Source organism: Leptosomus discolor, chromosome 14, assembly GCF_034619465.1.
Source record: "Leptosomus discolor isolate bLepDis1 chromosome 14, bLepDis1.hap2, whole genome shotgun sequence".
In the NCBI taxonomy this organism is placed as follows: domain Eukaryota; kingdom Metazoa; phylum Chordata; class Aves; order Leptosomiformes; family Leptosomidae; genus Leptosomus; species Leptosomus discolor.
Genome location: NC_141404.1, coordinates 15,684,312 through 15,708,963, shown reverse-complemented (window position 1 = coordinate 15,708,963; position 24,652 = coordinate 15,684,312). Strand labels below are relative to the sequence as shown.

Here is a 24,652-nt window from a genome sequence, read left to right as displayed (position 1 = left end):
GAGAAACTGAACCACAGCTGCTACCATTCCAAGTGAAACACTCTGGTTTAGGCTTGAAAGAAATCGGAGCAATATAAAACCTCTGGTAAAACAGCCAGAACCATAGTGAACTTAGGACTAGGAAGAAGAGGACAATCAAAATGTCTAAGAATAGAGATCTAGTTTTAATGTTGCCTGGGGGTTGATGGCATTTCCATCTGGATGTTGTACCCAGTGCTGTTCCAGGTGATCCCTAGCTAGTACTGCTGTTCTTACTGTAGCTGAAAAGATTAAAATACCATAAAATTACATGTAAAAATACCATTTGTTTTGTCTGTTTACCTTGTGTATTTGACAGCAGGTTGTGAAACATGGTCAGTGCCATGGTTTATTGAGTACTCAGAGAAGGAGTTCAGTATTAGCAGGAGAGCTGATCCTGAACATGAGCAGCCATGGAGGTAAGAGGAGAGAAAGGATGAGCCATGAGAATTGTTCTCAGACTTGTCCCAGAAACCTTTCTGAAATGCCAGAAACTGCCTTTATTTACCTCTCAAAATGAGGTTGGGCTCTCCTCTTTAAAGCTGTGGTGTCGCAAAGCAGAATTTTGCACTCTAGAATAGCTGCTCCATCTGAAGGACTTTTTTTTTTCCTCTCCCCTGCTGCATTCGCTGTTCTAGTGTTATATAAATGTAAGTATGAATGCATATAAAAAAAAGACAATCTCAAATCCGGAGCTCCAGGACGAAAGCCTACCCAGTATCAGATGCCTGTTTTGAAAGCTTTCCTCTTCTTTCCTCATGCAGCTCGTGCATGTCTGTAGTACAGTTATAGCGATGTGTTTTGGGTCAATACGTGCTTTTTCGAATCGTACTGTTCTATACAAATTCTCTTCTCGTTCAAGGTGCTGCACCAGCCCTGTCCCACACTGCATCTGCATATACCATCCTACATAACCACTTTTTTTTTATTTCTTTATTTAAGGGCTTTAGTTAAGTGTCTTTCTGGAGCCCTATAGCATATCGTGAAGATCCTACACATGCTCTACACAAACTGAAGTGCTTAGCTTATCGTCTAGAGACCTCTGAAGAACCAGCTTGTGAAAGCAAGTGGGGTCCTTGGAGAGAGAATGCGCTCTACTAAATGGCTGTGAATTAAGTGGGGAAGAATGAACTGTCAGAACAGCGCGGAAGTGCCCACTCTGACCTCATTGACGGCTGTGACCTCATTGACGGCTGGAGAACGGAGATCTCTGAGGTGGGGGAAGGGAATTGGTGATAATTGCAGGTCACGGATGATGGAAACCTGAGCTGATTCTGGTGTCTCCCCCTGCCTTCCAGTCCTCACAGTGTTACTAGAACCCGCTGGCCAATGGATGAACAGGACAATGATTTTAAAGAGTTGTGGGCGAATCTTTTGGGTGGAGCGAAGAAAAAGGCTGAGGGTGCTGAGACAGTGAAGAGAGCTCAGAACAGGTCAATGAGCACTGCAGCAAGAAGCAAATTAAAAAGAGGCAAAGCTGCTGCTAAGAGCCAAAACCATCATCACTTACCAGCAGTGAAGGAAACAAACTTGCTTCAAGATTTCGGTCCAAAGGAACAAACATTGGTGCACAAAGAAGATGGTGACGCCGTTGCCTGTAGTAGTGGTGAGGCTACACAAGAGGATGGAAAGAGAAACCCCTTCCCTGCCAGCCAGCTGAGTTCAGTGGCCAGTGAGTGTAGCCAGAGGATGCTGACAGGTGAGTGAACAGAAATCTTTCAAACAGAATGTAGGCTAGGACTGAAAAGACTCTGTAGTTCAGTGGAGCTCTTCAGAAGTTCACCTGGAGGGGACATATAGCAGCACTGATCAAAGCAGGCTTGCCTCTTGTGTTTCCACCTACACTTAGGTACTTAGGCTTATCTAGGGGTTTAACCTAGGAGTGTGCTACAGGCAGGCAGAAGATGTCCTTCAGTACGGTGAAGCCTTGGTACAAAGTGATGTGTTGGGAAGTCATTATTCACTGTTTTTTGCAGTACCAGAACTGAGGAAAAAACCCTCAAATCATCTAGACGCAAGCTTAGAATATGTTGAGATGCTTTTTCACCCAGTACATTGTTATATGGTGAAATATATTGCCACTGGATGTTATCAAGGCCAAAAATATGAATGAGTTAAGAAAGGTGTTGGATTAATTCATAAAGGGTTAGTCCTTCGGTGGTTATTAAACATGATGGCCAGAATGCAGTCGCCAGTGCAGGAAGTCCTTAAACTGATAAATAAGGTCAGACAGGAAAAGGACCATTTTGTACCTGTCCTGTCCTGGTCACCCTTTCTTATGTATATGTTTCTGACTGCACTCAGAAACAAGATACTGGGCTGGCGAGATCTTTGGTCCCATCTTGTGTGCTGCCCGTATCCACAGGATACCTCAAGCAGAGCAGCAGTATGCTGCATACTCTCTGCCTCCTGCTTGTTACCACCTCTCTTTGGGAACTCCGGGTTCCTTCAGCTCAGAGCCTGAAAGTCTGAGCCACGGATAGGGTTTGGAGATCAGAGTGAAGAACAGCAGGAACCACGGGACATTCTGTGGTGGGAACGTGGGGGAGAGTGGGCTGCCTTGCTTGTTCTTGCTGGTGACCTTCAGGCAAGACCACCCTTAATATTCTTTCCTCTAAAAGGGGTACAGAGATATCTAAACCCCACTGGAGCACAGAAGCCTGATACTGTTACTGTGGTTATGAAGTATAAAGTCACGTAATAGCTAAATGTTCACTTCTTCCTCCAAGAATGGCGGTTGCAAAACGGAGCCTGGCTTAGGCTGCTGTTGGGGAAGGCTTCCCAGCAGCTCCCTGGGCAGCCCAGCTATGTGTTTAAAACTGACTGGTAAAGCTCTGGTGTTTTCTCCCCTTCTAGTAAGTACTCTGAGTGGCTGTTCCCAGACTACCTTATCCTTCCATCCTGCTACACAGCCAGGGACCTGTTCTTCACCCACCTCAAAGATACCGCCGCTCGCAGGGTCAAAGGTGCGGGTAGCAGAGCTGGTAGTGGAGAGAATGCAGCAGTTCAAGAGAGTGGCGCCTGAGCAGCTAAAACACAGCACAGACGATAGTTTGCCAAAGCCTGTAGCCAGCGGGGATTTCCCTGACGAAAGCCAGGAGCAGAACCCACCAGAGAATGGTACGTTTCTCCTGTTAGCTCTTGTACGTGCAGAAAGAGTGCCGTGGGCTGGGGAGAACAGTGGCGTGAGCAGCAGTCCAGATTCCTGGGCTTTGTTCCCGGCTAGCCTCGTGGCTCAGTGTGCAGCACTGAGTAAATCACTCCAGATTGCTGAGAAAACTTGCTTTCTCTATTGTTAAAGGACTATCCGTACTTTTCTCCCAGCTCTTCTTTAAGGCTGGATTAACCTCGTGTTAGATTCCGGAGGGATAACTGTCTTCTTGGAAACAGGTTGAAATTCCAGCAGGATCAGTGGCCTTTGTCATCCTTCCCTTGGGACAGTGTTAGGTAGCTGTTAGGTAAATAGGGCTCTTGGGTAGCCCCCATCTTTGGTAGGTCTCCAAGCACTCTATGAGGTAGTATGTTCTGTACAGATGAATTGAATTCACAGCAATTTTATTCTGGTTTGGTTCTTTATAAATCAAGGCCCTGTTGGTTCTGTGTTTTAATATGTCATGTATAAGATCCCATGTTCTCCCCAGAAACTTTAGCTGACGCTTGCCCTTTGTTTGGCTCTGACATGTGAACAAATTGCCACCTCCTGCTCCTCGGCTAGCGCAGTCCTGTGGCATTTAAAGAGCACAGTTTGTACGTTCCCGTGTGAGAGGTCAGGTGTGAAGATGCAGAAGGATTGCAATTAAGTTTTATGTGTCTAGTTTAATGAACTAATAATGACAAGTGTAACGGCTCCACGCCTTTCATGCAGGATTCTTAGTTTTCTGTCTTAGATCATCTCTCCCTTCTTTGCCAGATACCCACCATCTTCCATCCATGGAACATGACGGTGCTCTGGCCTTGGCTCTTCAGCAGGAAACCAAGGAGGAAGCCCTGGCGAGCCTGGAGGATGCAGGCTTGTTTTTTTGTCAGATCTGCCAGAAGGATCTCTCGGCCATGAACACGACGCGACGAGAGCAGCACGTTAACAGGTGAAAGACCAGCGTGATCTGTCCTTTCCGCATCCTCTCCCCCTTCACCTCGCAGGCTGCTCCCTCAGCTTAGCCACTAAAGAGCGTGGTGGCAGGGGAATCTGCGGAGTGGTGTTGACCTTTATGGCTTGAATTAGCAAGTGGATTTGATCTCAAAGCAGAGGCCGATTGTCTTGCCCTGCAGGGCTTCCGCATGTGTGCGGTAAGGCCAATGCTGCTTCCGTCAGTAGTGCGGCAGAGGAGCTGCGGTTGGAAAGGGGCTATCAAAGTTAACGAGGAGCTGCTACTGCAGATTTTGAGATTACCAATTTCAGCCAACAAAGTAACGTTTGCTCTATTTTGCTAAAAATTGTTCATCTAAGGACATGTAGTGTGTTGCTGTGTATCCGAGCTGTTTGCTGAGGGAAAGGTGATACTGTTCAGAACGATGACTAAATTGAAATTAGTGCCCTTAATTTAACGGCTTCCTCAGTGGTAAATACCAAGTAGTGTTAATGTATTATGTACAGATAGCTCTTTGTAAATTAAAAGTCTGTGCTTCTCTGTTGAGAAACTATCAGAAACAGCACATTTGAATGGTTTTAATTTCTTAATTCGAGCACTTTCAGAAGGCAAGAGTGATTTAATTTGTCCAGTCCTACATCACGTTATTGAGTGGCTCACATTCATTAGGGTTGTCTGCACCTGCAGCTTTAGAGGTGTTACTGCTGTTTCTGTCTTTAGATATTTACTGCTGCTAGAGAGGACAGAAGCTGTTAAACAGGGACAGTGTGTCAGAAATGCTTTTTGGAAGTTAAATCTGCTTTCTGAACTGTTAAGCATGTACTCATGTGATGAGATTACAAGGTTTTATTAGCGATGGATTTTTTAACAGTAGTCTACGTCACATGAGGTACAGATGGATCGATGCAGTGGCAAACTAGTAATTACCAGTCCTAATCAGATGAATGATCTCTTAACACAGCCCTGTGCGTGTAGGTAGTATGTGTCGTTACCTAACCAGGGAGTGATTTTTATAATAGACACTGCAGATCCCAGATTTCACACTCTGAATCTCTTTGCAGAGGACAGTAAAAGAATGATTACATTTTTTTACATAGCTTTGGCCTACCAGAAATTATTAGAAGTTCTGCACTCTGGAGTGTGGTGTTAGTTTCAGCTGCTCCCTTTTCTGTGACATAAACCACTGTCCTTGTCAAGGGAGATAGCTGACTTGAAAGCTCTTGCGTTCTTGACGCTGCCTGTGGTCATGCCTATAAAAGTAGTAAGAAGGACAGGAAGTCGTTATGTTTTGGGTGAGGAAGACTTACCATTTCTCTGGTAAGGTGAGTCTTTTTTTCCTACGGTGGTTTAAAAGTTAGCTGGAATGTTAGAATGGATGCAGAAGGAGAGATTTAGGTGATGGACACTTGATGAAGTTGAAGAAGTTATTACCTGCACTTGCATTTGAGCAACATGTTTTTAATATACCTGAGGCCATAATCTCCATGTAGCTGTTATATGTCATAGTCTTCACAGTGGTGGGCTAGTAATTGGCTGTTACAGATATTAGAGATGATTGTGCTTCCTTTAATATGTTTTGAATCTTAGCATGAACAGTTTTAAAGTCTTCAGAGGTAAGCTTTGCCACTGTCTCACAGGTGTCTGGATGAGATGGAAGAAGCACAGATGTCATCCTCCAGCAAACCACTGGTCCCTGAATGTCCCATCTGTGGGAAACAGTTCCAAACCCCACAGAGCCGAGTCAGTCACTTGAAGCGCTGTGCTGTCGAGATGGATGTTCCTCCTAAGCTGCTGCTTCAGGCGGTGCAGTTGCAGGTGTCCACACTTGGTGATGCGCCTCTTCAGTGTCCCAGGTAAGCTGGTGAAAATAAAAAATGCTGGTTACTTTCTTTGGCCTGAGATATTGAACCTGTGCTCCTGGGGGTGAGTGGTAGAAGCAAGGCAGACTCGCATGCTGGGTGGGCCCCAAGTCCAAAGAAGGTCTAGTAGAGCCATGACCCAGTATCCTGTGGGGAGAACGTGGTAGGTAGTTGGAGAAATCATCTTGCTTTCCTTCAAGAGTGGTCAGGCGGTGGATGACTTTAAAAGTCAGCAGGCAGGAGCAAAATGGGGAGTAAATAACCTTACACTAGCTTGTCAGAATTATTTGGGCTCCGTGAGGCAATTATGCAGTAAAGCTGAATGGTGTGTTTGAGCTTATAAAGCAAACCACATCGTACGAGTGTGCAGTCTCTCCCGAGTCGTGCCAGTGCCTCAGCTATTCGGCTTGTGGCTGTACTGGCTATATGTGCTTTACACCCCTAGCCAGAGAGGAAACAGACAGGATGTTTTGAAACGTGCTTGGTACAGAGCTTCATCTGCTGTCTTGGATTTGAGCAGAATCTTCAGAGCACAGCAAGTGGTGCCTGACTGAATTTGTAGAAGGGCTCATAAGACCCTTTGTGCTGAGGAAGGACCATTGCTTGTTCCCTGTGGAAGCAGAAGAGTGGGAAAGCATTTTGTGGTGATCTTGTTTTTGCCCTGCTTCAGCTTGATTTTTTTTCCCCTTTGGTACAAAAAAAAGCGTTCAAGGTAGAGATAGCAGGTGCTTACATCAGTGCTGTGGTCTTGTGCTTACCTTTTCAAAATAAGACTTTCTCTAAATTGCTCTAAATTCCATGTATGAGAAGAAATCCTGTGCTCTCTGCTAGGGAAGAAGGTACTGAGTAGTTTTTCATTATCCTTGGTACGGGAATCTCTCTGAGCAAGTAGAGCAGCTGGTCTGGAGTGCTCAGTGTTTCTTGTCTCTGATCCAGTTACATTAACTTGGGCTTCCTGCTGCATTCTTGTATTTCAGCAATCAACCAAGCAGGTCAAAGCGAAAAGGCTCCTCCAAAGAGGACTCAAAGAAAATGCAGAAGAGGGCCAAAATGGAGACTAAGGATGAAGATTTGCTGGTTGCTATGGCAATGTCACGCTCTCTGTTGGAGCAAGAAAAGCAGGAACAAGCAAAATCAGTTACAAATGTGAAACCAGTGGCTGCTTTTCCAATCAAATGGAAGCCAGGATCAGGTATGTGTTAAAGCAAGTTAGTGTCAAAGGCTGTGTTATTGGAGGAGTAATGTAACACAGCCTCCTTCTCACTGAAACTTTCCTGTTGGGTATAGGAGGGATGACAGCCCTGTTTCTGGTTTATTTAAGCTGTCAGAGCTTCAACAATATGCAGTATCCACACACAGTCAAGAAAGGCTGCAGGATGTCCGTGGGTTTTAGTGAAATCCCTTAAGAATCTCATGCTTTTTTTCACTGATTGATTGGTTTGGATCTGTAAAATATTCTTAAGATAAGCTGTTGGGTTTTGTAAACTGTGGAAGTGAAAAGAAATAACATGAAAAGATTATTGTTGTTTCTCCTGCATTAGATTTTTTCCTCTTCATCCTGCTGCAACCTGGATTAATGCAGCTTTTTCAGCCTTATCTCTTATCTCTGTTTTCTTTCTGTAGTGGACATATATGTATACTACATGCTGTTGAGCACGTGCTTTGCTATTTATTTCAGTGTGCAGAAAGATTTAAAAGGGACAACAGCTGCCAGGGGAGAGTGTTAAATGCTGTGTAGAGGGACTTCACTCTTGATGACCGTGCTCAGGTCTCCTCCTGCCAAAAAGTACTCCCCGCTGGGTTTGGGGTTGGGCATTAGTAAGGCAAAGGTAGTAAGACGCAGGATTTCCAAATGAAATCTGCTCAGTGTTTGTGTGAGAGCTATGGTTTGGTATTATCAGTGACCAGTACACAAGAAAAGGAGTCCTTCATGGATTTGTTGGCACTTTTCTCTCCCTTTTTATGTGTAGCACTGCCATACAGGCACCATTTCATGCATCTGGGAGGTAGGCTGCATGGGTATCAGCTGCTTCCATAACAATCAGATTTTTTAGAGATGTGACAGCTTCCAACAGGCAGCAGAGCAGTGCGAGCAGGAGTCAGTCTTTCCTGGAGTTCATTTCTCCTGTAAGGGTGATGTGAAGCTTCGGACTACCTGCGGAAATCTTAAGAGTTGTGCTCAGCTTGTAGCTGCCTTTTGGTCATCACTGACTGCAGCACTTGAAGGAGCTGGCATGTTGAGCTCCTCTGCCTTATGTGTTCAGCTGTTTATTTATTTGGGTTCCTCTTCCTTTCCTTTTTAAAGAGAAAAAACGTCGTAAAAGAGGCCCAACTGCAACTCCACCATTACTGCTTCAGGACCCGGAGAAGGCCCGCAAAAGGATCGAAGAGCGAGTAGCTATGCTGCTTGCAGAAGAGGTGGAATTCCCTCCCACCCCTCAGCTTCCCACTAGTAGGATTTTGGAGAATGAATCGGGGAAAGCAACCTGGCTCTTGCCATTGTCCAAAACCGAGGAGCGCTTTTTATGGAATATCAGTTCTCTGACAGGACCCTATGACCCTGACTCATTCTACACTCCTGCATTGACCCCTCTAATTGTACCTTGGAAGCCTGTGCAGGTGGGATGCTCTTTTGTCCTTGCTCTGATATTTGTGTGCCCTGGTTCACTCGCCCTGTAACCCTTCCGTTTCCTCATTTGGTATGTGGACGAGCGATCCCCTGCCTCTGCACGCTCACTGCTCGTGCCTGTTGTCCCCTGGTCTTACACACTTAGGTTTTATGGTCTTGAACTTTTATTCCTCTGTTTTGGAGAGGAGACTGAGGCTCACGTTACCATGGCATTACTTGAGCTTTCAGAAAATAAAAATGACGGGAACAGAGAGTAATGAGTAAGGGGAGCCCATGCTGCTCATTTTGCCACTAGCTTGTCCGTGTTTACGGCAGCCTGACTCATTTTCCTGCTTGGCGCTTTTCTCTGATTCGTTCTAGTCTGAGCTTCACCCATGTGCTCCACTCAGCAAGGATCTGGGTGAAAGGTTTAAACTAAAGACTGATAGTTTTCTTGCATGGCGGCGAAGGTTGGAGCACCTAGAGTTGTAAAGGGAAGCATTTGCACTTCAGGCTTTCCCACTGCTTCCTGGTGCATATAAGCTTTGATCCAGTTTTCAGTTCCACTGTTTCATTCTGTTTTTCACCTAGATCTCCTGCATCTTTCAATGCTCTTTTAGTCTCTCATCTTACCACATACTTGCTCTCTGAGAAGAAGGATATCACTTCTCTTCCTTCCCTTATTCTTTCCTTAAAGAGTTGTTTGGTGCTTCTGTTCAAAAACTACCGTGCATCTATAGGTGCTTTATTTAATACTTCTTCCCTAGTCAAAGCCCAGAGTTTTTCACTGGCTTATTGCAGGCTAGGGCTGTAGTGGAGGGACTCCATCCTATGAAGATTTTTGACCTTTTGTTCAAGCCAAAAACCGCCAGAGAAGTTTAAAAATAGAAAGTAGAAAGGCCTTTAAAATTATGGCAAGCGTGTGTTTTCCCTCTGATTCTTTCCATTCACAGAAATGGCTAAACCATTTTTACTTAGAAATAAACAAACAAAGCTATTTTTATTGGGAAACAGAGACCAAACCTGGAAAATATCAGCTCCAAGGTGAAAGTTTGATTTAGTTACATGTAACTGCAAAAGCATTTCAGAACAGAAGCACCTGGAGAGCTTCAGCTGTGACTATTGCCAGGCACCTCAGCTGTAATGAAATATTTAGATGTTGAAGTGGGAGCATTTCCACCATCCTTTCTCCCTGCTTGGCAATTGCCTGCACAGACATGCTCCTGGAGAAACCACCTTTTCTGCATTTTCTGTTGTAGTTTTCCTTCTTCTGTTCAGAGCTGTCTTGTCTCTGGAGAGTCCTTCATAAAACTGCAGAGACCTTTTGCCTCAGAAGCCCATGTACCTGGGGAATGCTCTGCAATCCTTTACTAGATGTTTCAAAAGTATGAAGTAGAGACTGTACTCTGAGCTCTGCAAATACATAAAACGAGACCTAATTTATTGATGTCTTTTTTTCCCTCCTCTTGATCAGAATCATAAGCCAGAGGACCTTCTGCCATCCTCTGCCATGGTGGGATCTGATGAGCCAAAAGTATCCCAGCAAATTCAGCCTGACCTCAGTTCTCATGAGGCCACTTGCGCAGAGGTTGGAGGCCAAACTTCTGATGAATCCAAGTCAGGCCCTGAAGGAGATGGGCAGTCCTTATCTCACAGCCAGAAGGATGTTCAGACCCTACAGGACCTAGTTGAGTTGGCCAGGGAAGGACTAACCCTTACACAGTGGAACCTTGATGTTGACCACGTACAGACAGCGGAGCAGCCAGGTAAGTTCTGGCAGCTTTATGAGCCCTATCCCAGCCCTTCAGCTGCACAGAGCCAAACTTGGGCTGTGCTAAGTTAGGAGAGCCGTGCCAGCACCCACAGGATGTTGATCTTGATCCAAGAGGTGATATTGTTGGGGGGACATTTTTCTGCAGTAAGCTTTAGATACAATCAAGCTGATGTTTCTGAAATTATTCCTAAATTTAAGAGAACTGGACAGCAGATAAGAAATTTTATTTTTAAATTCCCTTAAAGGTATCAAAGTGTTTTCTGCCAGGAGGGAGCCTGGACATGCTCAACAGCTGGGACAAAATCCTCATCCCTGCTGTTTGGACAGTCTTTCTGTTGTGTGCATTGTCTTTTCAGGTCTTGAGACAATTGGATGAGAGAGATGTGCAAGAGAGATGATTTTATGTTGGTACATTGAATACACAAACCTGAAGTTTATCTGTACCTGTATGGGGTTGAAAATAGAACCACCTAGAATTCCTCTGTGGGCAGCTCTCTAATGTCCCCAGTCATAGTTTCATGTGGTGCACAACTGCACCAATGATAGCCCATAATACTGCTTGGCTGTTCAGCAGAATGTGTGTCCCCTGTTCGCCTGTGAAAGAGAACATGGTTGCTAAGTTCACCTGTCTGCATTTTCACTTGGGTATAATATTCCTCACTTCCCCTACTGAACTGCAGCAAATGGTTCCTGGTCTTATGAAACTACTCCTGGGATTCCAGTGGGGATGTAGCTTCCTGGGTGAGGGAAATCATTTCCACACATAAATGTGTGTTGCATGTGTAAATGAGACAAGGTGGGGAAAAAACACTGCAGACACTAATGCACCAGGACCCATTTCTGAAGACATTAATTCTTTTTGTTGCTCTGCACCCTACCGCAGGGCTCAGGCTGTGTGAAACTGGTTTCACTGGCTGCCTCTGAGCACCAGGGCCCCCAGCGTTTTGTCTAGGTTGAAATGTGGATCCAAGACACATTCTGCCTGTCTGCTAAGATGAGACTGTGGCGTGTTGCATCCCACTCTGTCGTAGGTTTTTTCCCACTGGAGGAAAACTGAGCCCTGAAAGCAAAGAAGCATGCTGCACTCCGCAGTTTCTCCATCTGGATGATTATGGCACACACATCTCTGCAGTAGATTGGTGCTGCTCCTGGCTGAATGGTACTCGAGTACCCGCAGCCTGTCACAGCCCAGAGCCAAACTCTCCAATAAAGGCCTGAGGGAGAGGCTGAGCCTTCAGCTCAGTCAGGCTGGTTATGGCAGCCGTCTCGGGGAGCTGTCATGGCAAGGATTCTGTTAGGAGTTCTTACATCACTCTGCTCTGTGTGATTGGTGATGTGCATTTTCTTCTTTGAGGAAAAGAACTGACTTCCAGTACTACTCCACATAGTGGCTTTGTGCCCCCATCCAAAGAGAAGAGCCTCCTGACAAGCACCTGTAAAAGAGTAAGGACAATCCTTTTTTCCACGTTTTTTGTATTTGTTTATCACTGTAAAAAAGGAAGCTATTGCATTTGTGCGATTCATAGAAGTATCGACTATTTCCCAAAGACGTGCCTAAGGTTCCCAGGCACTCAGGAATCATCACAGGCACAGGTGGGATCAGGACATGTGGTGGTATTTCATTGATGCCTGCCAGCAGGCCTGTGGATTCTTCACTACTTGTCCTACCTGATGAGAGAGATGATTTAAAATGACAGGTAACATCAGGCCAGTCTGTGCATAGTTTATATAAAGAGAACCACGTTAAAGAGTTATGTCATGGCACTAAGAGTATTTGGGGGTAGGAACTAGGGATGCAGCTGCACCACATTAGGCTTTAGTGCCCAGGCTATCCGAGAGAAAGCTGGCTGGTGCTTCCTCCAGGCTCACACACCCAGCTACTTTGGGTGGTTCTGAATGGAGCTGGCCCTCCTCTGTCACCTTCCTCTCCACACCATGCCTTGAAGTGGAAGAGAGAATTCTTGTGAGGACTGGCTGACTCACACTGAATTCTCTCATCTGGCATAAAAGCCTGATAGATGATGTGGAATGCTGTGAGGTCCGTGGAAGACGAGCATTTTTTTCCTGCTAGTGTGAGCTCTTAAAAGATTTAGTATAGAAAATCCTCAATTGTGGTAACACGTACCAGAGGATCTAGCTTGAAAATCAGTGTGCTCTCTGTGGGGCCTAGGTGAAGAACACAGGCTAGTAAGTCACAGATGATTTTTTTTATCAAGCCATTAGTGTTCTGTAGATCACATCTTACCCCGGGTGCACTAGTGGATATGTAATCCCCCATGGATGTATAATCAATTTTCTTCAACTGAAGTGCATAGAAAAAAACCCTAATTTGTCTTCTTACCAGGGTCATCCACTTTATCTGGTGAAACTTCTTATCTTTGGTTTGATAATAAACAATCATGCCATTAAAGCTAGTACCTTTTGATGCCAGGTAAATTTTGGTGCCTTGAGAGAGCACTTTCATATTGTGCTAATAGAATGAAGAGGCTTCTAAAAGGAGACAGTTCTGTGAGGTGGGAATCTACTAAACTTGAGCATCCCAGCTAGTTGTTACAGAAACTCTAGATATTCTTTGGGGGTATTAAAAAAATAAATCCTTAACAGGAAAAAACATCCTGTTTTATAAGCTTTTGCGTCTCTTAAACCAGTGGCTTTTAGCAATACAGAAACTGATTGGTTGAAACTCAGTTGCTACCAGCAAAACCAGTATGATAGTCTTTTCAGATTTAGTTTGATTCCGTGATAGTTTTCCTGAGCAAATGAAGTGTTGCTGAAGAGTTGGGTTGTCAGTGGGATAGATTTGTGCTTTAGATGAGCACAGACCAAGCGTAACCATGTAGAGCAAATATGCCCATTGCGTTGGTAACACATCCCCCCACCCATGCTTAAGACCCTTGTCACGTCTGTGGGGTCCAGTGTAGCTGGCCTCCTCTGTAGGGGAGAGTGTTGTGGTGTGTCCTCCGACAGGAGCACGTGCCCAGTCAGGGCTGTCTTCAGACCAGTCTGTTTGCTTTTGGTGCAGCCAGGAGGTTTCGAGCCTTATTTAATTTCCCCAGTCCTGATTCATAATTTTAGCATCAGCAGGAAAGCTGTTCTGGGCTTGCTGCCTGGAACGTAGCATCAGGAGTCTGTGTTTGCTGGCTTCCTGAGGTACTGTCTTGCAGGTATCCTACCTGCCAAGAATAAGAAAGCAAGGAACATCAGATTAGTTTCCAGACTGAGCTTCCTGTCTTCCCCTTGGAGATCAGTCCACACCACTGCCACAGCATGCAGAATCTTCTCTAGCCCACCTATGAAGGCCTGGAAGAAGTAGTCTGGTGTGTGCTGCTGTTTTGGTGCTAATTAGTGTTGGCTGCCTGCAAACACATGCTGGAGCAAGTAGAAAGGTTGGGTTTCCACAGTCTACTGCTAATGTAGAAACCTGCTAATAAAATAAAGAGCTGTGTTGTTCCAGGTGGAACTGCATCTCATGCAGATGTTCACTGGAATAAAACTTGCTGTTCCTGAACTCTGCAGTAGGTTTGAAAAGCTCAAGGTCAATGATCAGTGTGTTAACTATAAACTGGTTTCCGCTTACAATCAGACAGCCCCTCAACCACGAGCTGAGGGTGTTTCACACTCCCCTGAAGCTCTGGCCACCTCGAGAGCCACAACACTTGCCTAGAGGGATCTGAGTCTTTAGAAGACTGCTGGGGTGGGTTCGTACTGGGAGCAGCTCTAGAGCAGAACAGAGCGTTCATCATTGCTGTCTTTGGCAGTATGCCCCAGGCCTGACCTTACCATCACCAGTAACCAGTCACAGGTAGCTCAGCCAACAAGCCTTCCCCAAAATTCAAGCAAGGGGTTCCTGAATGATAATAGAAATTATATCCTTTTTTATCACTTGAGAGGAATTTTCAAAAGGGGTTGCAGTAACAAGCATGTAAGTTCCTTTGAACTAGGCACCTCCTTTAGTTTCATTCTATGTGGGCCCCTGTCGCAGAGCTGCTCTTCTTGGCTGTCATTGCCAGACAGTGAACAAGAGAAGAAAGGTTCATTACCCCATCCCTGAGTCATCCTCTTTCCTCTTACTCTAATTATAGTGAATTGAGTTCAAGTCCATCAGAGTGGAAATTACAGTTTCCTAAAAATGTGGTGGAAGGCAGTAGATCAAGAGGCCAGCTGTAGGCAGTGGCTAGACCGCATCAGGAAATGGTGTGGTGAAGATCTGAGGGTGATAATGTGCTGTAATACAAGGCAGAACAAGCACAATAGAATACAACACGACTGCCCTTTCTTTACAGTTGCCAGGCTGTGAAAAAGTGGAGGAAAACAAAGCCAGAAATGTCTGTTAGACTTGTCTGCTAATCTGTCATATGGAAGACCTGAAGTTGATAAAGCTGATGATTATACTAAGGAGGCAAAAGCAGTGTGTCCAGACTGGGTTAATCCCTTCTTGTTTTTCAGCAAAATGTTTGACAGCTGTAACGTAACTTCTGTCTTTGTGTTCTTTCTGTGTTCTAGTCCTCTCTCAGGTTGCTGGCTGAAGATTTCAGTGCGATGGTCAACAACCCCCACTTAAGTGATGTCCAGTTCCAGGTGGACTGTGGGGAAGTCCTTTATGCCCACATGTTTGTGTTGTACGCACGGTGTCCCCAGGCCATTCAGCTTGTAAGTACTGCTGACATACTTTCCCCCTCTGCTTCAGGAAAGCCCGAACTGCCGCCACCTACAATCAGTTTGTGCAACAGCATCGGCACAGAGTGCTGCTGGGCCTAATGGCGAGCGCCTCTGGACCTGCAGTGGTTTTTCAGCTTAGGAAACCAGAATCCTGACAAAATGGCGGAAAACGTGGTACTTTATCTGGAGAGACTGTGGGGAGGCAAGGATCCTTCCTTGCATTCTGCCCATGAGCAGAGGAAGCTTCCTAAGTGCTTTTTTGCCCTTGAATTTTTGTACCTGTGCAAGTGCAGACTGCCGTCTCTGTCTTGGTGTGTCCTGCCTGTCACCCAGGCTGGGAAGCTTGAGTATGGAGAAGAAGGATTCTGGAAAGTCCTTTAAAATAACCTACACAGAGGTTTTGTCACCCTCACAGTTGCTTTGGAGGTAGCTGCACTGAACTGTGCTTTTTGCAAGGCTAATGAAGTAGTTTTCATGTTCCCCAAAGTATTTTGGGTTGAATAGTTCCCAGCCTGCTCCTATGCATCCTCCTGTCAGGACAGTGAAAGGCTCTGAGCCTAACATTTGAACTCTGCTCTTTGACAGAGCTGCCACCAGTCCGTACTGGTCCATACTCTCGACAAAGAGAGCTTTCTTTAAAGCTGCCCTTTTGGAAAGTTTAGTTTTATCCTCATGCTTGTTGGCAGTAGTTTCCATCCAAGGTGCCTCAGGCCATTTCTAAGGGGTCCATGAATGTTTGGGCAGGGGAAGCAAGTCCGGATATGCCATACAGCAGTCTTAGTGTCGATTTTTTGAGGGATCTTCACAACTATTAGCAAATGTGCATATGCCCACAAACGAAAGGACTTTAAACCTATTGGGTTAGCCATGTTCTCTTATTATTTCCCTGCAACTCTGTCTGGCTTCAGCATTCCCATCCACTGCTTTCATGGCCAGGAATCATTTGTGTGGACAGAATATGTCCTATGCTGTATTTTTTATGCCTGCAGAGGGTTGTTTTCTTGTAAGTCCCTGCCTGCAGTGCAGCATTTCATGTTTAGTTTCTGTCTAGGTGAGGGAGTGCTCTTTGTTGAAGATTTTAGGTAACAAGGAGACAGTAATTAATCAGAGATGACTTCAGAGCTCGTGTTTTCTGTTGCATGGCGTCCCCTGACTTTGGAGAGAGTTTCAGGTAGCACAGTACGTGATTTGGCTGCAAGGGGAGTGAGACCTTGCTGAACTGGAGATGCATGTTCACCAAAAGCTGAGATCAAGTTGGACCCACACAGATAATGGTTGGATTCAGTGGAGTAGTATTTTGTATGTTGCCTCTTTTCCTGTGAGACACCAGGAAAACTGGAATGTTGGCAGTGCATCAAGGGTAGGTAAATTCAAAACAGATCAGAGGAAGCTCGCTTGTAGGGAAGTGTAGATAACTCTGGAAATTGTGCTCTGGGAAGTAATTTGATTCCAAAACTTAACTGGAGAACTCTTAAGACCATCTTTTATATGTGTGACTAAAATGAGTAGTTAAACTTTACCGAAGCTAACAGCTGTAGGGTCGGGAAGGAAATGGCCTGTTCCGTATGAAGCTCTGCATAACTGGTCATCGTAGCTTCCCTCTGAGGCATCAGGTCCTGGTCCCGGAGTAAGACTTTGGCAAATGACAGGAGTAAGCTGACAGGGACAAGAACGTTGGTGTTGCTGTTCCTTTACTAGCGAATGGACTTTGTTTACTTTCTTCTTACCCCAGGTTCACAGCCAAGGGTTCTTAGTGGAGGAGGATGGGAATGCGCAGACACGCCGTGTGCTGCTGAGTGATGTGACGGGAGAGGCAGTGTCTGCATTCCTGCGGTACCTTTATGCTGCTGATGCTGATGTGCCTGCTGGGCTGCTGCCCCAGGTCGGGGCTCTGGCTGCCAGGTTTGTTTCGTGAGCATGTTTTGGATCCCCCTCATGCTTTCAGCCACACAGACCCCAACCTGATACCTTCTGTTGCAGTTTTAGTGGCTTACAAATTCCATAGTCCTCTGCTTACATCTTAAATGAAACTTGCACATAAGAACATCCTACCCCCATTTTTTCCATGAGTCTCTCTTCGGGTTGTATGTGTGTGAGATTTTCTGTGTACAGTGTCTGCTCAGCAGACGTTTGCCAAGAGTTTTGTCTCAGGACATTTATTGACAGCAGATGTTGACGATGGTGAGCATATCTTTTATATGTGATTCTCAAAGCATTGCACTAGCGATGCACTTAATCTGAACAACACTTGCAGAATGTGTTGAATGCTTAGAACTCTACTGTACACAGCCATACTCTTGGTCGTGATCCCAGGCGTGTGCTAAGTAAAGAGCTTGAAATACGAGCAGTTGCTGAGATACAGGGGGAAGATGTTTGGGTCTTGCCAAAATGTATGTACAGAGGTGCCCTGTCACTCCAAAAAGCCATGAAGCTTGCATATGACAGACGTTATCCAGCCCCAGCCATTCCATAGGGCTCTCACCAGTGCAGATGGCAAAGGGGTTTTAGTGCAGTCATATAGCTATTCAGTCTCAAACATAAAAAAGGAAGAGTGAGCCTGGTGCTTTCATGTGACACCTGGAAAAGGGAATTCCAAATTTTAGGAGTATACTGGATCTTGTACATCTTAGGAAACCAGCATCCTCATGCAAATGCTTTGCGAGGCTCACAAGAGTGATCAGGCAGCCAAATGGTGAAGAAATACTGGAGGAGGAAAATAATAACGTTACTGTTATATCCTTGCAGGTTTGGTGTGAGGGAACTGATGGCAAAGTGTGAAAACAACACTGGAGAGAGTCAGGTATCTTCTGGAGTGGATTCAGAAGATGATCTTATCTCTGTGAGGGATGATGAAGATTGTGAGGACAGAGCTGAGAACTTCCAAGATCTCTTGAAGTCTGTGTGGGTGGGTGAAGATGAGGAAGAAGTAGCTATGCTGAACCCTGAATGCCAGAAGGAAGATGAAAATGGGGTGGGTGAACAGGAGCTGGAGGAAATCTATGAGTTTGCTGCAACTCAGAGAAGGATGGTTCAAGGTAAAACAGAGGTGAGCGAGGGAACAGACTGCAGCATCTGCAGTGATACTGAGGCAGCCCAAGGTATAAACCAGCAAACCGAGGAGGAAGAGTTGGAGAGATCTGAATCTGCTTCAATAAGTAAGAGCTTCAAAGATTTGAGGGATGACAACGATGTGGAAAGATCTAAATGTGACTTGTCTGCACAAGAAGAGAAAATGCAGAATATAAATAGGCGCAAGAGCATGAATGATCCACAGACCACTTTTGTGCCTCACCACAGTGAACCTCAAAAATGGGACGTAGCATCCCATGGTGCCACCACTAATGAAGGAGAGACTGTTAGGAGATGTGAAGGTCTGAAGGATTCCAAGGCATCTCAGGTCTCACATGACGAGGCAGATCACTGTGAAAAACAGTTTCCCAGCTTCCATGATGATACTAATATAAATGAAAGTTATGAACGCTTGTTTTCTGCAACTCAGGGAGATTACCGTGAGCCTTCCCCAGTGGAAGAAGTTACCAAAGAATCAGGAAAGGCTCCTAGTGAAAAACATGTTGATGTTAATGATTCACTTCCGTACAGCAAGTCACAAAAAGACCTCTCTCCACGTAGGAACGGTTTTTGTGGAAGTCTTCCTCCCAAACCTTACGTGCCCCTTTTTCCTGCTGTTGGCTCTTCACCTGCATCTCCAAAATCAGAGAGAATGTTTGCTAGAGAACATGTGTCAACAGCACAGCAAAATAAAAAGGAAAAATCATTTCCATCTGATGAAATACACTTTCGGAAAGCCAACGAGCTGGATACTGCATCAAGAAACAAGAATACAGTTTCTCCAGCAGACCCTCCCTGCGTTGATTTAAGCAAGAATATGTATGTCCCAGCGTTGTCATCGCTGGTCACCAGAACTCAGGATGCCGCAGCCCAGGGGAAGAAGGAGGGTGATGTTATCGTTGTATCTTCTGATGATGAAATGGAGTTACAACAAGACGAGAAGTCGCCAGAGTCAGGCTCTCCTCTGAAGAAAATGGAAATCCCTGGGCAGCTGCAGTGTACAAACATAGAACGAGGTTCTGAGATACCAAAACCTGAACATAACTCATCAGTCGCTGAAACAGAGGAGAGATCAACCCATGTCTCATGTGGCATTACAGATAAAGTGCATATAAGTAATGATGTGAAAATGTCCACCAAATTGCCTCTTGGCAGACAAATAGATGCTTGTACAGAGAGCAAACAGAGTCCAAACCTGAGCCCTGAAAAAAGGCTCAGTCATGAAATGTCTTCAGGTGCAGACAGCTCCTGGCTAGTGCCAGACACACCGGTTCTGAGCAAAACCAAAAGTTTCTCAACGCAGACTCAGGTCACAAGTATTAATTCTTTAAAGAGTCCAGGATCTAAACTTAGGACAAAGAACTTAGCAGCAGGTAATAGTAACCATGAAATCACTGGAAATTATATAAAAGTTTGTGAAACAACATTGTCAGATGAACATTTGCCTATGGAGAACTCAGTCAGTGAAAAGAGCCCTTCCAGCAGCCCAGCAGCAGGATCATTTTCCAAGAACTCCCCACCAGTTTCTTCAGCGGATCCAGTTCTCCTCTCCCCTGACCACACCAACATAAAAAGCAAAGGTGCCAAGATCTCATTTCTGTCCAAACCTGTGCCTCCGTGCCATGAGCAGTCATTGGAAGATAAAACAATTATCAGTGTGGTTGAGGTAGAGGACAGTGAAAAGGAAGTAAGTCTGCCTTCCTTGAGTAGCAGTGTCTTGCTTTGTGACGAGCCCCCACTCCCTGTTGATGACTGCTGGTATGTTGACTATCTGTCACCAGTCAGAGCTAACAGCCAGGACTCCAACCAGGTCAGCAGTGCGAAGACCAACGCTGCCAGCAGCCCCAGACCGGGCTCTTGGCATGACCAGTGGGAGAGCCCAATCCACGTGCAGGAGATTAAGGGCAGTACCCCTCTTCGAGGAAGTCCTGTTGGCAGAAGAACAGCTTTGCTCTGTCTTGAAAAGAGTCCTATTGAGGCATGTTCATCAGCGGGCGGTCGGCCAAGTTACCTGAACTCCAAAATCTGGGATGACTGGAATGGAGAAGAGGAAGCTGAATCTCCAGAGATGCTTCCTCTGTCTCGGAGGTTGTCAGCTGCAGCAGCTGCCTGTCGGACAGGTCCTGTAAAGACTCCTGGTGAGAGCTTGTATTGATACTAAATTTATTGGACTAGGTTAAATTGTTTTCATTTTAAGTGGTCATCTCACCTGTGGTTCACTTGATCCACTGAAAGGGTCTTTTGTCCTTCTGATCTGAAGTAGTTGTCAGGGCCAGGCACAAAGAAGGTGCAGTCATCTGATGTGGGAGAGAGCATATCAAAATGTGGGATTCCTGGAGCATAGCCGCTTGTATTTCATTCACACCGGCTCTTTGATAGCGATGGTACTCCTTGTGGAAGCTATGGGTGCCTGGAGGGAAAAAACCTAACCAAAACAGAACACAAAAACAGCCTTCAGCTTGCATGCCAGTGGCTATTTGTTCCCTGTAGTATTGGGTGCTCTGTACAGTCTTGCTTTGCACGCATTCCCGAAGTGATGCTTGTGCTAACGTACTCGAGGACATCAGGTAAGCTACACAGTGGTGCGAGCACAGCCGGCTGGGGCTGGGTGCCTGTCCCTGCCCGTGGGTAGGCTCCACACGTGCTTTCCTGCAAAGCTCTGCTGGTGTGCTGCTGTCTTGTGCTGCCTTCAGCTGGCTGGTGCTGGGCCCTTGCAGCAGACCTCCGCGTGCCTGGCACATATCCTTGCATGGTTCCTTCCATCTAAGACCAGTAATCGATCTCGTAGTGTCTCACTAAATACAATTAAAAGAGCTTGTAGGAAAGTGGTGCTACTTAAACAATTATTATATACTATTACAATATCTGCCACTAAAAGAGGAAGATACCAGCCATTTTAAGTCCTTTCTGTACTAATTCTGATTGTGGTAATTTCATTCTGCTGCAGAACCTTCCCATCAGGAGAACAACAAGCCTCCCAGCACTCCAGTGACACCAATGCCAGCTTACTCCATCATGGAGACCCCACAGCTGAAGAAGGAGTTGAGCAGGTTAGCATTGCCTCTGCGAGTACATCTCTTGATGAGCAGAAACTTGCTGGCAGGTAGCGTGAAAGAAAGCTCCTGGGGTTGAAACCATGGTGAAGCTCCAGTCAGTGTTTTTTGAGGTCATGTCACACTTTTCCAGCTGACCACTGGGCTTCCTGGCCTGAGGCTTTTCCTGAGCTGTGACAGTGGAAGGTGCAGCACTATCTTAACTGAAGCTCCCACCTTTCTCTTTCAGATTTGGAGTTCGTGCTCTCCCAAAACGCCAGATGGTGTTGAAGCTGAAGGAGATATTCCAGTATACTCACCAGGATGTGGACTCTGACTTTGAGGATGAAATCCCATCTTCCCAGCCTCCCCTGCAGAAGTCCCCGGCCAAACGCTCTAGGCAGTCAAAGGCAGCCCAGACCGCAGGTGGAAAGCGTGCCAGTGCCTCGAGGGCGGGGGGCAAAAGGAAGCAGGTTGCTACGGCTTCTTCAGTGCTCCCTGGGCAGGGGGCTGATGACGACCTTGTTGGATCCTGTGAAACAGGCTGTGCAGCACCCAAGGAGAGAACTAAAGTGACACATCACCCAGAAGGAGCCAAAGAGCAGAAAAGGTCATCTGTGTCTCCAGAGAGATGGTCTCTGCCAGCTGATGGTGAGGAACCAATGCTCTCAGCGTCTCAGCAGTCTGCAGTTTCTTTGGGGGATGGAAGCGACATCTCTTTTGGTTCACAGAGGTAAGGCAACTAAAGACTAGACGAAACAGTCCATGGTGCAGAGATGAGCCAGGAGTGTGGCAAACAGAGGTGAGTGTCCATGTGGTCTGCAGCAGCCCTACCACCTCCTTGGGCGTGTCATTTGAAGGTCAGCACACTCCTACAAAAGAAATAGGCTTTGTTTTTGTTAGTCTAATTCCCAGTGAGCTATTCTCCGAACACAGAAGTGCTTGTGGCTGCATGTGGGCAAGGCCCAAATCTGGCGTGCCTGGTCTCTGCAAGTCGAAGTGACAAGGAGCACTCCATGTTGACTGAGAACTTGCAGCTAGAGTAGGGAGAGGATGGCACAGCCCTGCTCGGCAGAGGCTGCCACAGTATGGCCGCAGTAGGTGCTATGGGTCAGGAGCAAGGAGTGCCAGGCAGCTCTGGGGCTGGGTGAGCAGGACCAGCGCTGTCATGGCTGTGATGGGGAAGTCTGCCAAGGATGTGCCATTTTCTGCTGCACTCATTTTGTGGGTGCTGGTATTGGGAAGTCTGTGATCCTATAGCAGGTAGTCCCAGGGGCTGGCCACCAGGGATTTGGGGAGCTCTGGTCCTGTCCTTGATGGCCTGCTCTTTCCTTGATCTCTGGTCTACTTGATCTCGCTTTTAGTTCTTTCATGAATGGATTTGAAGCCTGTGCTTTTGCATCTGAGGAGGATGGAGAGGAGCTTCCAGCATCTCAGGCAGCAGCTCGAGAAGAAGAAAAGCTGGAGGCAGTAAGGTGCTACATCCGCTCAAACACAGCCCTGTACCGCAGGATTCTCTTTTATGAGCCAATTGAGCTGGCTGATCTGCACATAGAGCTGAAACAGAACGGCATTAAAATTTCCAAGGCAAAGCTGCTGGACTTTTTAGATGCTCACTGTATCACATTTACCACGGCTGGAGCCCGGAAAGAGAAGGAACAGAAAACAAAGGGGAACAAAAAACAGAGGAGACGATACTGAATGGAACCCACTCCTCCATCCTGAAAATTTTGTACATGGAGGCCTTCCTGATAAGCTGGAAACCCAATGCCGGCTGGTGCTAAGCAGTGGTGCTGTGATCGGTGGGTGCACTGCTCCTCCTTGTGGCCTGCTGTCCAGATGACATGCTGGAGAGTGGGTCTGAACTGAGCTCCCCTTGCCAGCCCTCTGCTCCGAATTGCACAAACTCGTCCCGTCGCTGTGCTGCCTTCAGCACGCTGGTCACCTGGAGCCTCTTTCTCCCCCCACCCCAGTTTTCCTCCTGTCCCTTTTCTTTTTTTTCCATTTTTCTAGTAGGTTTTAGGTCCCCCCAGCTCTTGTTCATGGTGGTGCTTCTAAAGGCAGGTGCTTCCCCCAGTGACACTTGCCAAGACCTTTTCCCTGGCCTTGGGCTGTGAAATGCTTCACCCTTTAAGTTCCAGTATTCAGCAGAATAACCTGCCTGGAAGAAACTGGTCCCTCTCCCCTGTGTAAAGCACTGAGTGTTTAGAGCCCAGTGACTTCCATCTTCATTTCTTCAGCATATGATTTGACCTGCTGATTGTTAAGGCAGGCAGCACTGTGGAAAATACAATGCCTTTCTTCTCTCCTTGGTTCAGTTTGGAATCTCTGGTAAAACTCCTGTATCTGTGTTTCTTAAATGGCTGCAAAACAGCGGAGGTGTTTTTGTAGTCTCTTTGTGATGGCTCCCGAAAGTGCCCTCTGACACCAAATGTCTTGCAGAAGCCCTTCAGATTTGAATATTCGGCTGTGTATGTTCACTGCCTGCTGGATCGGTGTTAAAGATACCGTCCGCTCCATTTTCGGAGTGCCATTTCACGTCGTCAGTGCAGCTTGAGTCTGTCCTCGACAGAGATGTTTTTAAGACAGTATTATAGTGACCACTGGATCTCTTCAGCACTTCTTACATCCTGTTCTAAAGCCAGTCTCATTTCCAAACTAGACTGATCTTAGATTCTAAACTGTCTGGGACTCCCGGGGAAGTCTTGGACCCTAAATTGTCATCTTTTATGTGTTTACTTTCACAACATCTTCTGACTTTAGTCTGTTCTGGTAGTTCTGAGTCTGCAAAGGGTCTCACTAAACAATACACTTCAAAAAAAGGAGCCGGGTTTCTAAATGTATTTATATATTGGGAACATATTTTTTCTATTTTTTGATACACTATATCCTCGGTTTTATTTGATTTATATTATATACAATAAACAATATGTAAGGTACTAATGATAAACTGTAAGTAATGTCTTATGACAGACTTGGGGGGTTCTAAGTGGTAACGTTGGGTCTAGTTGAAAGCAGCAGAGTCCGCAGTCTGCGCCCGTGCTGGCTGAAAGCCCGAGCAGAGAACTGGAGGAAGAGGAGTTGCCACAGGCACCCAGCAGGAAGGAGAGGTGGAATAGGAGGGATCACCTGGCAGTGGCTGATGAAGTGGCTCCCTGGAGAGAGACGAGCTGCCTGGTTCCTCTGGGCTGTGGAGCCGAAAGGTAAGGGAGATGGGCGGGAAGGTGTTGGGGTCTGTGGGGAAGGGTCCGGTCTGCCTTGGAGAGGAGGGCTGCCGGTGAAGAGGAGATGGGTGTCCACTTAGGAACCTCCTCTTCTCTGTCAGCTGTCCGTGGCATGTATAATGGTGGGGGGACCTCCAAGTAAAGCCTTCTGCCATGTCTGGTGAATTTTCAGGAATTTGGGATAGTTTTCTTCCCTGGCAGTCACATCACTTTTCCTCCCACACCTTCTTGTGCAAGAGCTGCCAGGAGATGACTTTGTTTCGTGGAAAGGCTTGTCTTAAGTGGCATTCTGAGAAATGTTTCCCTCAGTGTACTGTGTAT

At 46.2% G+C, this 24,652-nt stretch overlaps 1 protein-coding gene across 1 annotated transcript; it reads left to right on the top strand.

Moving 5' to 3' along the window:
• Nucleotides 1–1,347: 1,347 nt before the first annotated feature.
• On the top strand, nucleotides 1,348–23,940 carry SLX4 (SLX4 structure-specific endonuclease subunit). Its single transcript, XM_086473166.1, has 14 exons — nucleotides 1,348–1,717; nucleotides 2,875–3,138; nucleotides 3,929–4,103; nucleotides 5,744–5,959; nucleotides 6,943–7,157; nucleotides 8,271–8,584; nucleotides 10,048–10,339; nucleotides 11,702–11,790; nucleotides 14,851–14,997; nucleotides 16,739–16,908; nucleotides 17,752–20,213; nucleotides 21,023–21,125; nucleotides 21,358–21,840; nucleotides 22,472–23,940. The coding sequence occupies exons 1-14, from the start codon at nucleotides 1,348–1,350 to the stop codon at nucleotides 22,806–22,808; spliced, it is 5,637 nt and encodes a 1,878-aa protein (XP_086329292.1). The 3' UTR covers nucleotides 22,809–23,940.
• The last annotated feature ends 712 nt before the right edge of the window (nucleotides 23,941–24,652 follow it).

What these genes read in the sequence shown, in the direction of transcription:
- SLX4 (XM_086473166.1), top strand. Translation starts at nt 1,348, where the DNA reads ATGGATGAACAGGACAATGATTTTAAAGAGTTGTGGGCGAATCTTTTG. An exon ending in GTCCCCAGGCCATTCAGCTT is followed by an intron (nt 14,998 to 16,738) that starts GTAAGTACTGCT and finishes TTCTTACCCCAG; the next exon opens with GTTCACAGCCAAGGGTTCTT. An exon ending in CTGAAGAAGGAGTTGAGCAG is followed by an intron (nt 21,126 to 21,357) that starts GTTAGCATTGCC and finishes TTTCTCTTTCAG; the next exon opens with ATTTGGAGTTCGTGCTCTCC.